This window comes from Cnephaeus nilssonii (assembly GCF_951640355.1).
Source record: "Cnephaeus nilssonii genome assembly, chromosome: 1".
In the NCBI taxonomy this organism is placed as follows: Eukaryota; Metazoa; Chordata; class Mammalia; order Chiroptera; family Vespertilionidae; genus Cnephaeus; species Cnephaeus nilssonii.
In genome coordinates this window covers 21,723,837-21,741,378 of record NC_137072.1, presented here as the reverse complement: position 1 = coordinate 21,741,378, position 17,542 = coordinate 21,723,837, and the positions used below count along the sequence as shown (strand labels likewise).

The following is a 17,542-nucleotide window of genomic DNA, read 5'->3' as shown; positions in this document are numbered from 1 at the left end:
GTTCCCAGACCCCCGAGTCCATGCAGGAGCTAGGCCGCCCTGGGAGCGGGGGGCTCAGCTGGCAGGGGGACATAGAATGCCACCAGCATTCCAGGTTTTCCAGTGGAGGAACTGGAAAAGGAGGAAACTGTAACCTGGTTTCCATCCTTACAGAAATACGGCATCTTTGTAGATTCTTTATCAAATCCCTTTCCTTAAATGTGTTTTGGTGATCTGAATGGTTTAAGTTTAGGCAGTTTGCACTTAGCAAAGTGTTTCCAAGCCTTGAGCAAACGATAGAAAATATAAACAGCAACACTCCAGCTTGATGGTGATAGTTTAAACACAAACAGTAAGGAAAAGTTCAATCAAAATTAACAGGACAGCCCGGCTGGTATGGCTCAGTGGATTGAGGTCCTGGGTTCGATTCCTGGTCAGGGCACATATCCGGGTTACGGATTCGATCCCCAGTACGGGGTGTGTAGGAGGTAGCCAATAGATGTGTCTTTCTCATCAATGTTTCTATCTCTCTCTCCCTCTCCCTTCCTCTCTATCTAAAAATCAATACATATTTTTTAAAAATTAATAGGACAAAATAGTGATTTCTAAAATATATTTTTATTGATTTCAGAGAGGAAGGGAGAGGGAGAGAGATAGAAACATTAGAAACATCAATGATGAGAGAGAATCATTGATAGGCTGCCTCCTGCATACCCCTTGCTGGGGATCGAGCCCACAACCCGGGCATGTGCCCTTGACTGGAACTGAACCCGGGACCCTTCAGTCCGCAGGCTGACGCTCTATCCACTGAGCCAAACCGGCTAGGGCAACACCTGGCTATTTAGTCAGGGGCACTGACCTCTTTTCCCTTAGACCAGTGATGGCGAACCTCTGACACGCGTGTCAGTGCCATTTCTGATGACACGCGGCCACTGAGGCAGCCGCATGCCGAGGATGAAACATTTATGTTATTTAAACTATAAATATCGCGAAGTAATGTTTTTTCCTCAAAGGGACACACTACCCAAGTTATGCTCAGTTTTTTGGCGAAGTTTGAAACACCAAGCTCAAAAGGTTGCCCATCACTGCCTTAGACTGTCAAGTAAAAAAATGGCAACAGCCAACACAATACCTTTTTTTTTTTTTGTCAGATCGGCAAATAATGTAATATATATATTTTGGTTTGCTGCAGAGTTTTAGTAATGTTTATGTGCTATGAGATGAAAAATGTTGAAAATCGCTGGTCTACTCATCTGTTCCTTCAAAATCATCTATTTGTCTGATTGCTGGAAGGCACTATTCAGTTTGCTCCCCATTAAAGTAAGGTTGGTAGTAATGAGAGAATAAGCGGTAAAATACCCCAATTCTTTTTCTCCTTTAACTCAGAATTTGTTGAAACAGTAGAGCACAAGATTTATTTTAAACTTATTATTATTTTTTTATTAAGGCACATGATTCATAGAATGCTGAGGTACAAAATGCAAATTTCTGCATAAGAGTTTTAAAATACTCATTTTGGAAAATGAAGGTGAACATCATCTTCCAGAATATTCAACTTTTAGCTTGTTTTTTCTTTTGGACCAGTTCAACCAGCAACTTGTATCTAGCGATACAGTCTTCCTGTAGGAAGAAAAAGAGAGGTGAAACAATTACTTCCACAAACCAGAGAGGTGAAACAATTGCTTCCTGGGTAAGCCTGCTTGTCGGCTGTGCCCAGTGATAATGAGACAGTCTCACGTCCATTCACTTTGCACAGGACCTGCCTAGAATTTGCCAGGTGAGTCCAGCTGGTCACAGGAAGGTACGGTTAGACAGGTGCAGGGAGGCGGCCAGCTGAACGTCCGGCTCAGGGCGTGGTGCGAATCGCTAGGAGAGGGGCCAGTGGCAGCTGTCTGTGAGGCCTACAGTCATTGCGACCATGACTTTCACTTTGCTAACTATAACCATCATGTTTAACATGTCACTATTTCATCACAACACGTCACTTCAGACAAACCAAAAAACGTGAGGCCAGGCACCCAGGATATTCTTCGGGCCTGCCTCTCCCCAGAGGCTGCGGGGACCTCCCGCTCCGGCCCCTCAGGGGGCACTGCACAGCAGGTGAGCCCCGCAGCCTTTCCGGACCCGGCTCTAACTTCTGCAGGACAGGAAAGCGCTGCTCTTTCTGGTTGGGACAGGAAGGTTTCCCAACCCCAAGGCGGTGAGGTTCTGAGTGTCCTAAGGAATCCAGTTCCCTCTCCTTCCTTTTACACCAATGTCAGTTCATCACACATGCAAATGCCTGCGTCCTGACAGATGATGGAGAAATTTAGGGAAAATAATTACTTCTGGCAAAGCCGTTGGAGAGGCGGGGGAGTCTGTGTTTCTCAAATAGATCAACTGATAATGGTTTTATTTTTCTCCCTGGAAATCTTGACTCCTCATTTTAAAGTAGGTGATAGATAACTAGACCAGTACACATGGGGACATTCATGGCCACAAGCTAGATTGTCCAACATAGAATTTCAATTAAAAAAATACGAATGTAAATGAACATCAATGTGCCCAGAGGCTACTGAGGAAAAGGCACAGAAGGCAGTGAGATGGGTTCTTTTGATTTCTCAGTGTTCCTGGTGCCGCAGACAGAAGAGCTTGGCCACAAGGAGAGAACCCTGGAGGCCGAGTAGGAAAGACCACACGGAGAGGAACTCCCCCAGCCGGCTGAGCAGAGGGCAAAGGCGGGGGGGGGGGGGGGGGGGGGGGGGGGGGGGGGCTGGCGTTCCCCAGGAACACCATCTTCCCGCCTGTCTGAGTTTTTATCTGAGGACTATCTGCAGATGTGCTGAAGCAGATACTAAATGGGGAGGAAAGTCTATTATAAAAGTCAAGGCTACAGAGGGTAAGCCGAACCCTAAACGTCATTCTCACAGGGACCCCACATGCAAACGTGCCGCCAGGGTGTCCGGTCAGCTGCTGCTCCTGCCGAGTCCAGAGCCATGTGCAGAGCTGGGGCCACACACGCCCTTGGCTAAAGGCTCGTCATGGAGCTCCGGGGGCCGTGGTTTTGAGAAACCTCCTCACTCTGCTTAGAGGGAGCTGCCACCGGGGAGAGCACCCGCTCCAGGGGCTGGCAGGGAGGCCGAGGGTGACATTTATGTTCCAGGCCTGGAATGTTCTCAGAAAAACTGCCTGGTCTGTATAATGATCCAACTTGGACTGCGGACCCCCGCTCACGCTCCCCAATCAGCTGCGTGCACAGGCCCCCGGGGAGAGCTGGGAGGCCCGCGCCCCCAGGACAGCCACGGACAGGGGCTGTGACCGGACGGGGCTGTGACCGGACAGAGGCTGTGACCGGACGGGGCTGTGACCGGGCGGGGGCTGTGACCGGACGGGGGCTGTGACCGGACAGGGGCTGTGACCGGACGGGGGCTGTGACCGGACGGGGCTGTGACCGGGCAGGGGCTGTGACCGGACGGGGGCTGTGACCGGACGGGGCTGTGACCGGGCAGGGGCTGTGACCGGACGGGGCTGTGACCGGGCGGGGGCTGTGACCGGACAGGGGCTGTGACCGGACGGGGGCTGTGACCGGACGGGGCTGTGACCGGGCGGGGGCTGTGACCGGACGGGGGCTGTGACCGGACGGGGCTGTGACCGGGCAGGGGCTGTGACCGGACGGGGCTGTGACCGGGCAGGGGCTGTGACCGGACGGGGCTGTGACCGGACAGAGGCTGTGACCGGACGGGGCTGTGACCGGGCGGGGGCTGTGACCGGACGGGGGCTGTGACCGGACGGGGCTGTGACCGGGCAGGGGCTGTGACCGGACGGGGCTGTGACCGGGCAGGGGCTGTGACCGGACGGGGCTGTGACCGGGCGGGGGCTGTGACCGGGCGGGGGCTGTGACCGGGCGGGGGCTGTGACCGGGCGGGGGCTGTGACCGGACGGGGGCTGTGACCGGACGGGGGCTGTGACCGGACAGGGGCAGTGACCGGGCAGAGGCTGTGACCGGACGGGGCTGTGACCTGACGGGGGCTGTGACCTGACGGGGGCTGTGACCGGACGGAGGCTGTGACCGGACGGAGGCTGTGACCGGACGGAGGCTGTGACCGGACAGGGGCTGTGACCGGACGGGGGCTGTGACCGGACGGGGCTGTGACCGGGCAGGGGCTGTGACCGGGCGGGGGCTGTGACCGGACGGGGGCTGTGACCGGGCGGGGGCTGTGACCGGACGGGGGCTGTGACCGGACGGGGGCTGTGACCGGACGGGGGCTGTGACCGGACGGGGCTGTGACCGGACGGGGCTGTGACCGGACAGGGGCTGTGACCGGACAGGGGCTGTGACCGGACAGGGGCTGTGACCGGACGGGGCTGTGACCGGACGGGGGCTGTGACCGGACAGGGGCTGTGACCGGACAGGGCTGTGACCGAGAGGAAGGACCGGCGGGCAGAGCCGGCGGCAGCCACTCCGGGGCGGTCACACCAGCGAAGAGGCCTCCTCCTCCCCCGCCTCACCCACCTTACTCTTCGACGGGACGCATTTGGCGATTTTGTCCCAGCGGTCAGAGGCTCCCTTTGGGTATTGCTGTAACGCCAATTCCAGAAGTTTCTGCTGATTCTGAGTCCATGGCTCCTCGGCAGTGCGGCTTCTCTCCTTCCTCTGGCTCTCCTCATCGCTCGATGCGTTGTGTTCTGATATGTCGAAGTCCTTCTGCCTCTTTCCGCGGAACTTCTCCTCTGGCTCCGCCTTCGCCGCCGCCTCGGGCAGCCTGGCTGGCTTGCGTCTCCTTGGCTGGCCTTCGGGGACCGCGGCCTCGGGCTCCTCCGGCTCCTGCTCGCTGTCCCGCTGCGTGATGATGTCGTCGGGCAGGGCCACGGCGGCCTTGCCGGGCCTGGGGTGCTGAGCTGTTGCCTTGAGCTCGGAGAGCCTCACAGTCCCTGTGGGGAGGCACTCACAGGTGAAAGGGTGGAGTCAGGAGCCGGGAGGGGCCCGCACACGGCAGACGCTGGCCTGGGCATTTCACATGTCACCTCACTTCGCGTTCACTTTGCTCTAGGACAGCGGTTCTCAACCTTCCTAATGCCGCGGCCCTTCAATACAGTTCCTCCTGTTGTGGTGACCCCCAACCATAAAATTATTTCATTGCTACTTCATAACTGTAATTTTGCTGCTGTTATGAATCGTAATGTAAATATCTGTGTTTTCCCATGGTCTTAGGCGACCCTGCTAGCGGTTCTCAACCTGTGGGTCGTGACCGGGTCACCTAAGACCATCGGAAAACACAGATATTTACATTACGATTCATAACAGTAGCAAAATTACAGTTATGAAGTAGCAACGACAATAATGTTATGGTTGGGGGTCACCACAACATGAGGAACTGTATTAAAGGGTCACGGCATTAGGAAGGTGGAGAACCATGGCTCTAGGAGGACAGGTATCCGCGTCCTAATTTTACCGACGAGGAAAGTCAGCCGCAGGAGGCAGCAGAGGTGGGTGGGACCTGACTCTGAGGAACAGTGGGGGTACCCGGACCCACTGATCAGAGGGCACAGGCCTCCTTTTGAGGTCAGGAAGGCGGTTCTTCCCTATCCAGAGCTGTCCTTCATTCCATTAGCACAGCTAAAGCAGGCCTGTCCAAGCCCACGCCGCACCACCATCTGCAGGTGACCACCACCTGTGGGTCTGCTCTTGACTCAAAGCCACTTCCGGTGCCACCGCGATCGACACCTGCTCATTCCAGCGCCCGGCAGAAAGTGGGCAAACTGACCCAGCCTCCCAGCCACAGGCGTCACCTCAGAGATGCCCTGAAATATCCAACTGCACATTTCCCACCCCCGCCAGTGCCCTGGTAGGACCCATCTGCCTGTTCACTGGCCTGCACCACACTGCCTTTCCAGAACACATTTGTGGAGAATGTCGTGGAGGTGGCCTCTTTCACATAACACCTCACTGCCGATTTCTGCCTCCATGCCCAGACAGTAACCTTACTGGTAGGAAAGGAATCTGGAAATGCCCTTTCCTAAAGCCCACAGACCCACGCTGAGCCCTTCCTGGGGGTGACTTCGGGCGCCTCCGGGTTTGCTCACCTGACTACTCTCCCTGGGACCTGTATTTAGGTTAAGTTGGAAGGTTTGGGAGGCATTTTCTTACTTCCTGGTTCTAGGCAAACAGCACAGAGACAATAACAGAATTCCAGTTAGTCTTGGAGGAAACATTTGCAGAAACATAGATTCTTGGGAAAACTGCTTGTTGTCTCTTCTGAGGGCAGTGTGTGGGTGTGTGGGGTGGGGCAGTGCAGGGACACTGCACAGAGTCCCCTTCGTTCCTGACCCCGAACTAGAGGAGAACGAGGTTTTTTATAATTCTTTAAACTTACCACATACATCTTAGCACCCACTATATGTTTATGGCTGAACTGGCTAGTTGGTTCCTATAATTTGACACCTTTTAGAGGTTTGGCCAACAGAGTTCATTGGTCAAAGCTATTACCCCACCGGATTCAAAGATGTTATAAAAGGGGCTTATTCTGAAGAAACTGCTTTAGATGAATGGGGTGAAGTGGATGCTAACTCACCTGGGGAGCAGGTGACTGAATCCTTCAGTTGTTTGGCTTTGGTGGTCACCTGTTACAAAATAGAAAAGCAAAGCAAAGATGACTTTCCACATTCCTACGAGATAGGTCAATGATGTATTTCATATAAGATCTTGGTTATACCTCTTACTAGCTAGATAACCTTGAGCAATTTCCAGTGCTTTCTGTCTCATGTAATACCTCCTATAATACGTAGATATGATACTGATACCATTTGCCTGTTAGGGGTGTTTTAAGTTTGAAAAAAGCTCTTAGTAAGATATTAACGGCTCAGTAAATATCACCCATTATAACTGACATGGATCATTTGTTTTTCATTCACACAAAAGGCAGAATTAGGGAGAATATTTAAAGCTTGCTCAGAAACATGGTTCTTTCCTCTCTCTCCAGATGGCCTTGCTTCCTAGTTTATGGGGGAAAAATTGAAGTTATCCAACATGAGCTTCCCCAACTTCCAACTTTCCCAACTCCAATTTGATTGTACTAAAATATAGCTTTCCCTTCTTTTATTCCAACTCAAAGAAATTATCTTCCTTCTTCTTGAATCATCGCAAAACTGCTTCATCAATTAATTTCCTTTGCTTTCATGTTGAACTTCTCCCTATCAGCTATGTCCCACAAACCTCCACACTCAGCTCAAGCGGCCTCTACTCTAAAAGGCTACCTTCCCTCGAGCTTCTTTCTGTTTCACTTGGCTTTCATGACAGTGTCTCCTACTTTTCCATCTCTATCTCTGAATGTCCCTTTATTGGCCCCTTCTATATACTCCTGCCTCTTGTTCCCAAATATAATATTCCTCAACACTTGTCCTTGCTATTCATATGTTCTTTCCATTTTCTTCTTGGGTATCTCATACCATGTTTTCAGTAACTAACACTTTAGACAGGAAATGATAAGCCTACATCTCTGGTTCAGATCTCTACTTTGGAATGCCAGGCTGGCAGAAAATGACCATGGAACATAATAGATCTGAAAAGGACTTCCATTTTATAGCAGTTGTATTAGGGAGGTATGTAATTATTATCCCCATTCTATGTAATCTGAAGCTCAGAGAATAAATAATATGTCCAAGATTAAAAGGCTAGTGAATAGCTGAAATCAGGCAAGTCGTGCTCCAAAATCTTTGCTCTCAATCCCTGTAAATACTGCCTTTCAAATCCAAATCTCATACAGATGAGGAAACAAGTCAAGTGCACCTTGTGATACACTACAAGGCTCCCCTTTAACTGCCACTAATCTTACTTGGAGGTCTTCTAGCTCCACAAACTAAACAAACCCCTGACTACACCCAACTTCTCAGCTTTAGTATATTTGAATATGTGCACCCATCACCATAGCCAATTTTAGAACATTTTTATCATGTTGATGTTTTAGCTATCATAGCTCATCCTCCCCTCACTCCCAACTAATCAATCACTAATCTAGCTCTGTCTCTTTAGAGGTTCCTATACTGGGCTTTCATATGAGCAGAAGCATATAATAATACTAGAGGTCCGGTGCACGAAATTTGTGCATGGGGAGTGTGTGTGTGTGTCCCTCAGCCCGGCCTGCACTCTCTCCAATCTGGGACCCCTCGAAGGATGTCCTACTGCTGGTTTACAGGGATCTGGCCTGAACCGGCAGTCAGAAATCCCTCTTGCAATCCGGGACTGCTGGCTCCTAACCACTCACCTGCCTGCCTGCTGGCCTCCTCACCCCCAATTGCCCCCCGCTGCCAGCCTGCTCACCCCCAAATGCCCCCCCGCCAGCCTGATCACCCCAACTGCCCCCTGTGCCAGTGTGCTCACCCCCAACTGCCCCCCTGCTGGCCTGCTCACTCCAAATTGCCCCTCCCCCCACTGTCCTGATCACCCCCAACTGACCCCCATTGATGGCCTGCTCGCCCCCAACTGGCCCCCCTGCTGGTCTGCTCACTCCCAACTGCACCCCCTGCCGGTCTGATCACCCTCAACGGCACCCCCTCCCACCGGCCTGTTCACCCACAACTGCTGTCCCATCCTGGCCTGATCACCCACAACTGCCGTCCCATCCTGGCCTGATCATCCACAACTGCCCTCCCCTCTTGGCTCCTTACCGCCTCTACCTCGGCCCCGCCACCATGGCTTTGTCCAGAAGAACATCTGGAAGGTCTCCTGGAAGGTCTCCCAATCTAATTAGTATATTGCCCTTTTATTAGTATAGATAGAGGCATGGTGCATGGGTGGGGGCTGGCTGGTTTGCCCTGAAGGGTGTCCCGGATCAGGGTCCCTGGGAACATTGCAGGCATGTGGTTGCTGAGACCCAGACCAGGCCTCTGGCCACAGATTCATAGCTTTGCGGAGACCTAGGGCAGGGATCTGTCTCATCTGCAGAGAGACAGAGGTTCTGCAGTGCCCCCAAGACGTGGGTGGGCCCAGCCAGGGATAAAGGGGCATGGAAGGACTCCTGGCAGAGGGCCAGGACCCTCATCCCTGAGGCGGGGGTTGAGGGGTGGTGCCACCTCAGTGGAGGGGTGCTGCACTGCAGGGTACTGGACTGACTGATGTGATTCAGAGAAGCTCCCAGTGCTAATGGGCCTCGCTCAGGCAGCCTTCACACTTCAGAGGCAGTGACTCCTGCTCCTGCCTTGACCCAAAAGCAAGCTTGCTACACCCTGCCCCATGGCAGAGCATGCCTAGGCAGTGAGTGGGAAGCCTTCCACCTGCTTTGGAGAAGGGGGGGCAGTAAAGAATGGGGGGAGAGGAAAGAATGTGGAGCATCCGCAATGAAGAGGTGCTTGAGAAAGAGGCTCGGAAGCCTGACTGGAAGGTTTGTTCTGTTTGCTGGGCCGCTGCCCCTTAGGAAGTGCAAAGAGCATGGCTCTGAGGGCTTCCTGTGTGCTGAGTCAAGTTCCACAGCCAACTGGAATTGGCCTCAGTTTCCTGGTCTGTAAAATGGATTAAGCGTGTCCCAGTGCCTTCACTGAGCTTTGATGGCCAATTGAGATACTATATAAAGAAAATGAGGGAAGAAGTGAGAAAGAAAAGGAAGGACAAGCAACACAAAAGAAAGACTGAAAGGAACCTGTAAACCCATTGTCACTTAAATGGTATGATGCCAGGTGGGTACTAGAAATATCGGGGAACACTTTGTAAAGTATATGATTGTCTAACCACTATTCTGTAACTAATATAAAACCTGAAACCAATACAAAATAATGTTGAATGTAAAGAAATGAAAATTGGAGTGAAATTTTTATAAATTTCAAAGTTTAAATAAAAGCTGTAAAGGAAGGAAGGGGAGAATAAAAAGTGTTTTTCATTTTGCCACTTCATTAAAAAGACAGTTGTCTTTATATGGTGCTTTTATACTTTTCTAAGTCATTATCTCATTTTAATTTCCGGGCAACTTAAAGACAAGATAAGTATTCCCTCCACTATTCAAAGAAAGGAAATCTTGGTGTCTGGTACTAATGATTCTATTGTCAAGCCCTTATTGTAAAGCAGGGTTAGTAAAATTTTCTGTGCAGGGTCATATCTATACTAATAAAAGCCTTGGGGGTGATCAGGCCAGCAGGGGAGGGTATTTGGGGGCAATCAGGCCCGCAGAGGAGCAGTTAGGGGGCAATCAGGCCAGCAAGGGAGCAGTTAGGGGGCAATCAGGCAGGTAGGTGAGCGGTTAGGAGCCAGCGGTACCGGATTGTGAGAGGGATGTCCAACTGCAGGTTTAGGCCCGATTCCACAGGGATTGGGCCTAAACCTGCAATTGGACATCCCCCGAGGGGTCCCATGTTAGAGAGGGTGCAAGCTGGGCTGAGGGACACCCTCCCCAGTGCATGAATTTCGTGCACCGGGCCTCTAGACTTTTATAATAGAAACTTTGTAGCCTTGATCGGAGGCCAGGGCCGGCCAGGGCGGGCGGGAAGCTTGGCTTCCTCCACCGCCGGGGGCAACCCAAGCCTCCTGCTTGCTCCAGCTCTGTGGCTGCCACCATCTTTGTTGGGATAATTTGCATATTCGCTCCTGTTTGGCTGGTGGGTGTAGTGGAGTGATGGTTAATTTGCATGTTTCTCTTTTATTAGTGTAGATGTGGACTTCTGTGGCTCCTTCCTTCTTTCCTCCCTCCCTCCTTCATTGTTGAAAGTGTTACATGTCTCCTTTCCCCCCCATTGACCACCCCCAGCCTGCTCCCACCCCTCAGCACATGCCCTCACCGCCCTAGTGTCTGTGTCCATTGGTTATGCTTATATGCATGCATACAAGTCCTTTGGTTGATCTCGCCCCCTTACCCCCACCCTTCCCTACCTTTCCTCTGAGGTTTGACGGTCTGTACAATATGTCTCTGTCTCTATTTTTGTTCATCAATTTATGTTGTTCATTATCTTCCACAAATAAGTGAGATCATGTAATACTTATCTTACCCTGACTGGCTTATTTCGCTTAGCATAATGCTCTCCAGTTCCATCCATGCTGTTGCAAATGGTAAGAGTTCTTTCTTTTTTATAGCAGCATAGTATTCCATTGTGTAGATTGTACCACCATTTTTTAATCTACTCATCTGCTGATGGGCACTTTGGCTGTTTCCAAATCTCAGCTATTGTAAATTGTGCTGCTATGAACATAGGGGTGCATATATCCTTTCTGACTGGTGTTTCTGGTTTCTTGGGATATATTCCTAGAAGTGGGATTACTGGGTCAAATGGGAGTTCCATTTTTAGTTTTTTCAGGAAACTCCATACTGTTCTCCACAGTGGCTGCACCAGTCTGCATTCCCACCAGCAGTGCACGAGGGTTCCTTTTTCTCCGCATCCTCGCCAACACTTGTCGTTTGTTGATTTGTTGATGATAGCCATTCTGACAGGTGTGACATGGTATCTCATTGTCGTTTTGATTTGCATCTCTCCAATGATTAGTGACTTTGAGCATGTTTTCATATGTCTCTCGGCCTTCTGTATGTCCTCTTTCGAAAAGTGTCTATATCCTTTGACCATTTTTTGATTGGATAGTTTATCTTCCTTTTGTTAAGTTGTATGAGTTCTCTGAAAATTCTGGAGATTAGCCCTTATCAGAAATATCATTGACAAATATGTTCTCCCATGCAGTAGGCTTTCTTGTTGTTTTGTTGATGGTTTCTTTTGCTGTGCAGAAGCTTTTTCTTTTAATGTAGTCCCATTTGTTTATTTTCTCCTTAGTCTCCACTGCCCTAGAAGCTGTATCTGTAAAGATATTGCTGCGACATATGTCTGCTATTTTGCTGCCTATGGACTCTTGTAGGATTTTTATGGTTTCCCGACTTACATTCAAGTCCTTTATCCATTTTGAGTTTGTTTTGTGTATGGTGTAAGTTGGTGATCTAGTTTCATTTTTTTGCATGTATCTGTTCAAATTTCCCAGCACCATTTATTAAAGAGACTGTATTGATTCCACTGTATGCTCTTGCCTCCTTTGTCAAATATTAATTGAGCATAATGGCTTGGGTTGATTTCTGGGTTCTCTGTTCTATTCCATTGGTTTATATGTCTGATCTTGTGCCAGTACAGGCAGTTCTGAGAACAGTGGCTTTGTAATATAGCTTGATACCTGGTATTGTGATTGCTCCAACTTTGTGCTTCTTTCTCAGGATTGCTGCGGCCATTTGGGATCTTTTTTTATTCCAATTGAATTTTTGGAGAGTTTGTTCTAGACCTGTAAAATATGCCAATAGGTATTTTTGGCTTCTTTCATTTAGGGTAATATTTTCCAGGTTCATTCAAGTGGTAGTATGTATCAGTACTTCATTTTTTTTATTTTAAAAAAATATTTATTGCCCTGACCCGTTTGGCTCAGTGGATAGAGCATTGGCCTGCGGACTGAAAGGTCCCAGGTTTGATTCCAGTCAAGGACATGTATCTTGGTTGAGAGCACATCCCCAGTAGGGGGTGTGCAGGAGGCAGCTGATCGATGTTTCTCTCTCATCGATGTTTCTAACTCTATCCCTCTCCCTTCCTCTCTGTAAAAAAAATCAATAAAATATATTTTTTAAAATATTTATTATTATTATTTTTTTAGAGAGAGAGAGAGAGGGGGAGTTGAATAGAGATATATAAACATCGATGAGAGAAACATCATCAATCAACTGCCTCCTACATGACCCCCCCCCCCCCCCAACAGAGGATTAAGCCCACAACCCAGGCATGTGTCCTGACTGGAAATCAAACCAGTGGCCTCTTGGTTCCTGGCTCAGTGCTCAACCACTGAGCTACACCAGCCAGACAGTACTTCATTCTTTTTTATTGCCAAATAATATTCCATTGTGTGCAAGACCACATTTTGTTTATCCATCATTTGATAAACATTTGTGTTATTTTCATCTTTGGCTACTATGAATAATGCTGCTATAAGCATTTGTGTACATTTTGTGTGTGTGTGTGTGTGTGTGTGTGTGTGTGTGTGTGTGGCATTTGTTCTCTTTTATCTTGGGTATATACCCAGTAGTAAAATTGCTAAATCATGTATGTTTAACATTTTGAGGAACTGCCATACTATTTTCCAATGTAAACGCATCATTTTATATTCACACCAGCAACGAACATATGAAGCTTCTGATTTCCCACATTTAAAAACATGTTATTTTTATTGACCTCAGAGAGGAAGGGAGAGGGGGAGGAAAAGGGAGAGAGAAAAAGAAACATAAATGATGAGAATCATTGACTGTCTGCCTCCTGCATGCCCCCAACTGGGGACCAAGCCCTTGTCCGGAGTCAGACCCAGGACCCTTCAGTTCACAGGCTGACACTCTTATCTACTGAGCCAAACAAGCTAGGGCAAGAGAGAATCATTGATTGGCTGCCTCCTGCAGACCCCACACTGGGGATTGAGCCCACAACCTTGGCAAGTGCCCTGACTTGGAATCAAACTGTGACCTCCTGGTTCATAGGTTGACACTCAACCACTGAGCCGCCGGCTGGGCTGATTTCTCCACATTTTTGCTAACACTTTTAATTATCCAACTTTTTAATTCTAGCAAGCCTAGTGGTGTGAAGTGCTAACTGGTAGTTTTGAATTTCACTTCCCTAATGACTAATGATATTGAGCATTTTTTTCATGTGTTTACTGGACATTTGTATAGATATAGAGAAATGTCTATTCAGACCCTTTGTCCATTTTTTATTTGGGTGATTTTTGTCTTTATTATTGAATTGTAAAAGTCCTTTACATATTCTGGATACAAGTCCTTTATCATATAAATGATTTACAAATATTTTATCCCATTCTGTGGGTTTGTTTTTTTTTTTTAATATCTAATTTTCATGAATTGGAAGTATCCCCTCTCGCAACTAGAAGGGTGTATTCTCTTTTTACCTTCTTTTTTTGTTTGTTAATCCACCCCCAAGGATATTTTTCCATTGATTTTTAGAGAGAGAGTGAAGGAAGGGGGAAGAGACAAAGAGAGGGAAAAATTGACATGAGAGACACACTGATTGTAGACCTGGGGATTGAGCCTGCAACCAAGGTATGTACCCTTGATGGGAATTGAACCCGGGACCCTTTTTTTTTGTTGCTTGTACTTTGGTGTCATATGCAAGAATCATTTGCCAAATCCAAGATCATGAGGATATGCCCTTCTGTTTTCTTATCAGGGTTTTATAGTTGTTTAACTCTTATATTTAGGAGAATACTGTCACTTGACAATATTAATTCTTCTGAACCACGAATAGGTAATATTTTCCCATTTCTTTTGATTTTCTTCAATTTCTTTATTTTTATTTATTTTATTGTTGACAGTATTACAGATGTTCCCCAATTCTCCACCACCTCAGGCCTTCAACACACTATTGTCTGTGTCCATGGACTATGCATATCTATACTAATAAAAGGGTAATATGCTAATTAGACTGGGTAGACTGGATATCTTCCAGATGTCTGACTTCCTTCCGGACAGTTAGGGGGCGACCAGGCCAGCAGGGGACCAGTTAGGGGGCGACCAGACCAGCAGGGGACCAGTTAGGGGGTGACCAGGTCAGCAGGGGGGCAGTTAGGGCATGGCCAGGACAGCAGGGGAGAAGTTAGGGGGTGATCAAGCTGGCAGGGGGGCAGTTAGGGGGCGATCAGGCAGGCAAGCAGAGGCAGTTAGGGGCGATCAGGGAGGCAGGTAGAGTGGTTAGGGATAACCAGGCAGGCAAGTGGTTAGGAGCCAGTGGTCCCGGACTGCAAGAGGATGGGGCCTAAACCGGCAGTCGGACATCCCCCAAGGGGTCCCAGATTGGAGAGGGTGCAGGCCGGGCTGAGGGATCTCCCCCCATGCACAAATTTTGTGCACTGGGCCTCTAGCCTACACTAATAAAAGAGAAACATGCAAACTGACCATACCTCTGCCACGCCCACAAGCCACGCCCACCAACCAATCAGGAGCGAGTATGCAAATTAACACAACCAAGATGGCTGCAGCCACAGAGCGAGCAGGAGGCTTGGGTTTCCCCAGCAATGGAGGAAGCCAAGCTTCCCACCCACTCTGGCCGGCCCTGGCCTCCGCTCAAGGCTACAAAGTTTCAATTGTAGAAGATAAATAAATCCCAGATACCAGGGCCTCTGCTTGGGTCACTGGGGGGCGTGGCCGGCCTGCAAACGACCACAGGCTCCTCGCCCAGGCTGCCCCATGTCCAAAGGGAACCCCCACCCTGATCCAGGACACCTTTCAGGGCAAACCAGCTGGCCCCCACCCATGCATCAGGCCTCTATCCTATCTAATAAAAGAGTAATATGCAAATTGACTGTCACACAATATGGCTGCCCCCATGTGGACACAAGATGGCCAGCAGGGGAGGACAGTTGGGAGGGACCAGGCCTGCAAGGGAGGGCAGTTGGGGGTGATCAGGCCAGCAGGGGAGCACTTAGGCATCAATCAGGCCTGCAGGGGAGTGGTTAGGGCAGTGATGGGCAACCTTTTGAGCTTGGTGTGTCAAACTTCGCCAAAAAACTGAGCATAACTCAGGTAGTGTGTCACTTTGAGGAAAAAACATTATTTCGCAAATGTTTCATCCTCGGCATGCGGCCGCCTCAGCGGCCACGTGTCATCAGAAATGGCTACGCGTGTCAGTGCTGACACGTGTGTCATAGGTTCACCATCACTGGGTTAGGGGGTGATCAGGCTGGCAGGCAGAAGCAGTTAGGGGCAATTAGGAAGGCAGGCTGGTGAGCAGTTGGGAGCCAGCAGTCCTGGATTGTGAGAGGAGTCCCAGATTGGAGAGGGTGAAGGCTGGGCTGAGGGACACACCCCCCCCCGTGCATGAATTTTGTGTACCGGGCCTCTAGTATGTATATAAAGTTCTTTGGTTAATCTCTTCTCATCTTCCCGCCTCCTCTATCATCCGAGCTATGTCATTCTGTTCCATGCCTCTGGACCTATCCTGTTTGTCAGTTCATTATGTTCATTAGATTCCACATATAAGTGAGACCATGTGATATTTGTCTTCCTCTGACTGGCTTATTTCACTCAGCATAATACTCTCCATATCCATCCATGCTGTTGCAAAGGGTAAGAAATCTTTCTTTTTTAAAGCTGCATAGTATTCCATTGTATAAATGTACCATTACTTTTTTATTGACTCATCTACTGATGGGCATTTGGGCTGTTTCCAGATATTAGCTATTGTAAATAATGCTACTATGCATAAGTATGCATATATTCTTTCTGACTGGTGATTTGGGCTTCTTAGGATCTATTCTTGGTAGTGGGATCATTGGATCAAATAGCTCAATTTTTAATTTTTTGCTTAAGTTCCACAGTGTTTGCCACAGTGGCTGCACTAATCTGCATTCTCACCATCAGTGTACTAGGTAGGGTTCCCTTTTCTCATCCTTGCCAGTACTTGTAGTTTGTTGATTGATTGATGGTAGCCATTCTGGCAGGTATGAGGTGATATCTCATTGTTATTTTAATTTGCATCTCTCTGATGTTCAGTGACTTTGAGCATTTTTTTTGTATGTTCTCTTTGGAAAAGTGCTTTTTCAGGTCCTGTGAATTGGACAGCATCCCATTCCATTAAATGGGGTTATTTGCCTTCCTTTTGTTGAGTTGTGTGAGTTCTTTATATATTTTGGAAATTAACCCCTTATCAGATGTGTCATTGGCAAATATGTTCTCCAATACAGTGGGTTCCCTTTCCTTTTGATGATGGGTTCCTTTGCTGTGCAGAGGCTTTTAGTTCGATATAGTCCCATTTGTTTATTTTTCCTTTGTTTCTTTTGCCCTCAGAGATGTATTGTGAAAATTCTGCTACATGAGATGTCTGAGATTTTGCTGTCTATGACTTCTTCTAAGGTTTTCATGGTTTTGTGACTTACATTTAAATCTTTTGAGTTTATTCTTGTGTATGGTGTAAGGTGGTGGTCTAGTTTCATTATTTTGCATGTACCTGTCTAATTTTCCTAGCATCAGTTATTGAATACACTGTCTTTACTCTGTTGTATGTTCTTGCCTATTTTGTCAAATATTAATTGACCATATTGATATGGTTTGATTTCTGTTCTGTTCCATTGATCTATATGCCTGTTCTTGTGACAGTACCAGGCTGTTTTGATTACAAGGGCATGTAATATAACTGATATAGGGTACTGTGATCCCTCCAACTTTGTTCTTTTTTCTCAAGATTGCTGCAGCTATTCAGGGTCTTTTTGGTGCCATATAAAATTTTGGAGCATTTGTTCTAGATCTGTGAAGTATGCTGCTGGTATTTTAATAGGAATTGCATTGAATCTATAGATTGCTTTGGGCAGTAAGGACATTTTAATGATGTAAATTCTTCCAATCCATAAATGTGGTATATGCTTCCACTTGTATCTTCCTGTTTCCTTTTTCAATGTCCTACAGTTTCCGAGAATAGGTCTTTTACCTCCTTGGTTAAGTTCATTCCAAGGTATCTTATTTTTTTTTCTTTTTTAATAATTTATTGGGGTGACATTGGTTAATATGATCAATACGTTTGAGGTGTGAGTTTCTATGTTACAAGATCTGTATATTGTACTGTGTGCCCACTACCCAAAGTCAAATCTTATCCC

At 48.1% G+C, this 17,542-nt stretch overlaps 1 protein-coding gene across 1 annotated transcript in view; it reads right to left on the bottom strand.

The window, feature by feature from the left end:
• Window positions 1–1,185: 1,185 nt before the first annotated feature.
• Window positions 1,186–17,542, bottom strand: part of DNAJC1 (DnaJ heat shock protein family (Hsp40) member C1) — a 224,887-nt gene continuing 208,530 nt past the window's right edge. The window contains exons 10-12 of the mRNA XM_079770626.1: window positions 6,531–6,579; window positions 4,472–4,890; window positions 1,186–1,599 (exon numbers count right to left, since the gene is read on the bottom strand). Coding sequence (XP_079626752.1) covers window positions 1,531–1,599; window positions 4,472–4,890; window positions 6,531–6,579 — 537 coding nt within the window. The 3' untranslated portion in view covers window positions 1,186–1,530. The remainder of the gene's footprint in view (window positions 1,600–4,471; window positions 4,891–6,530; window positions 6,580–17,542) is intronic.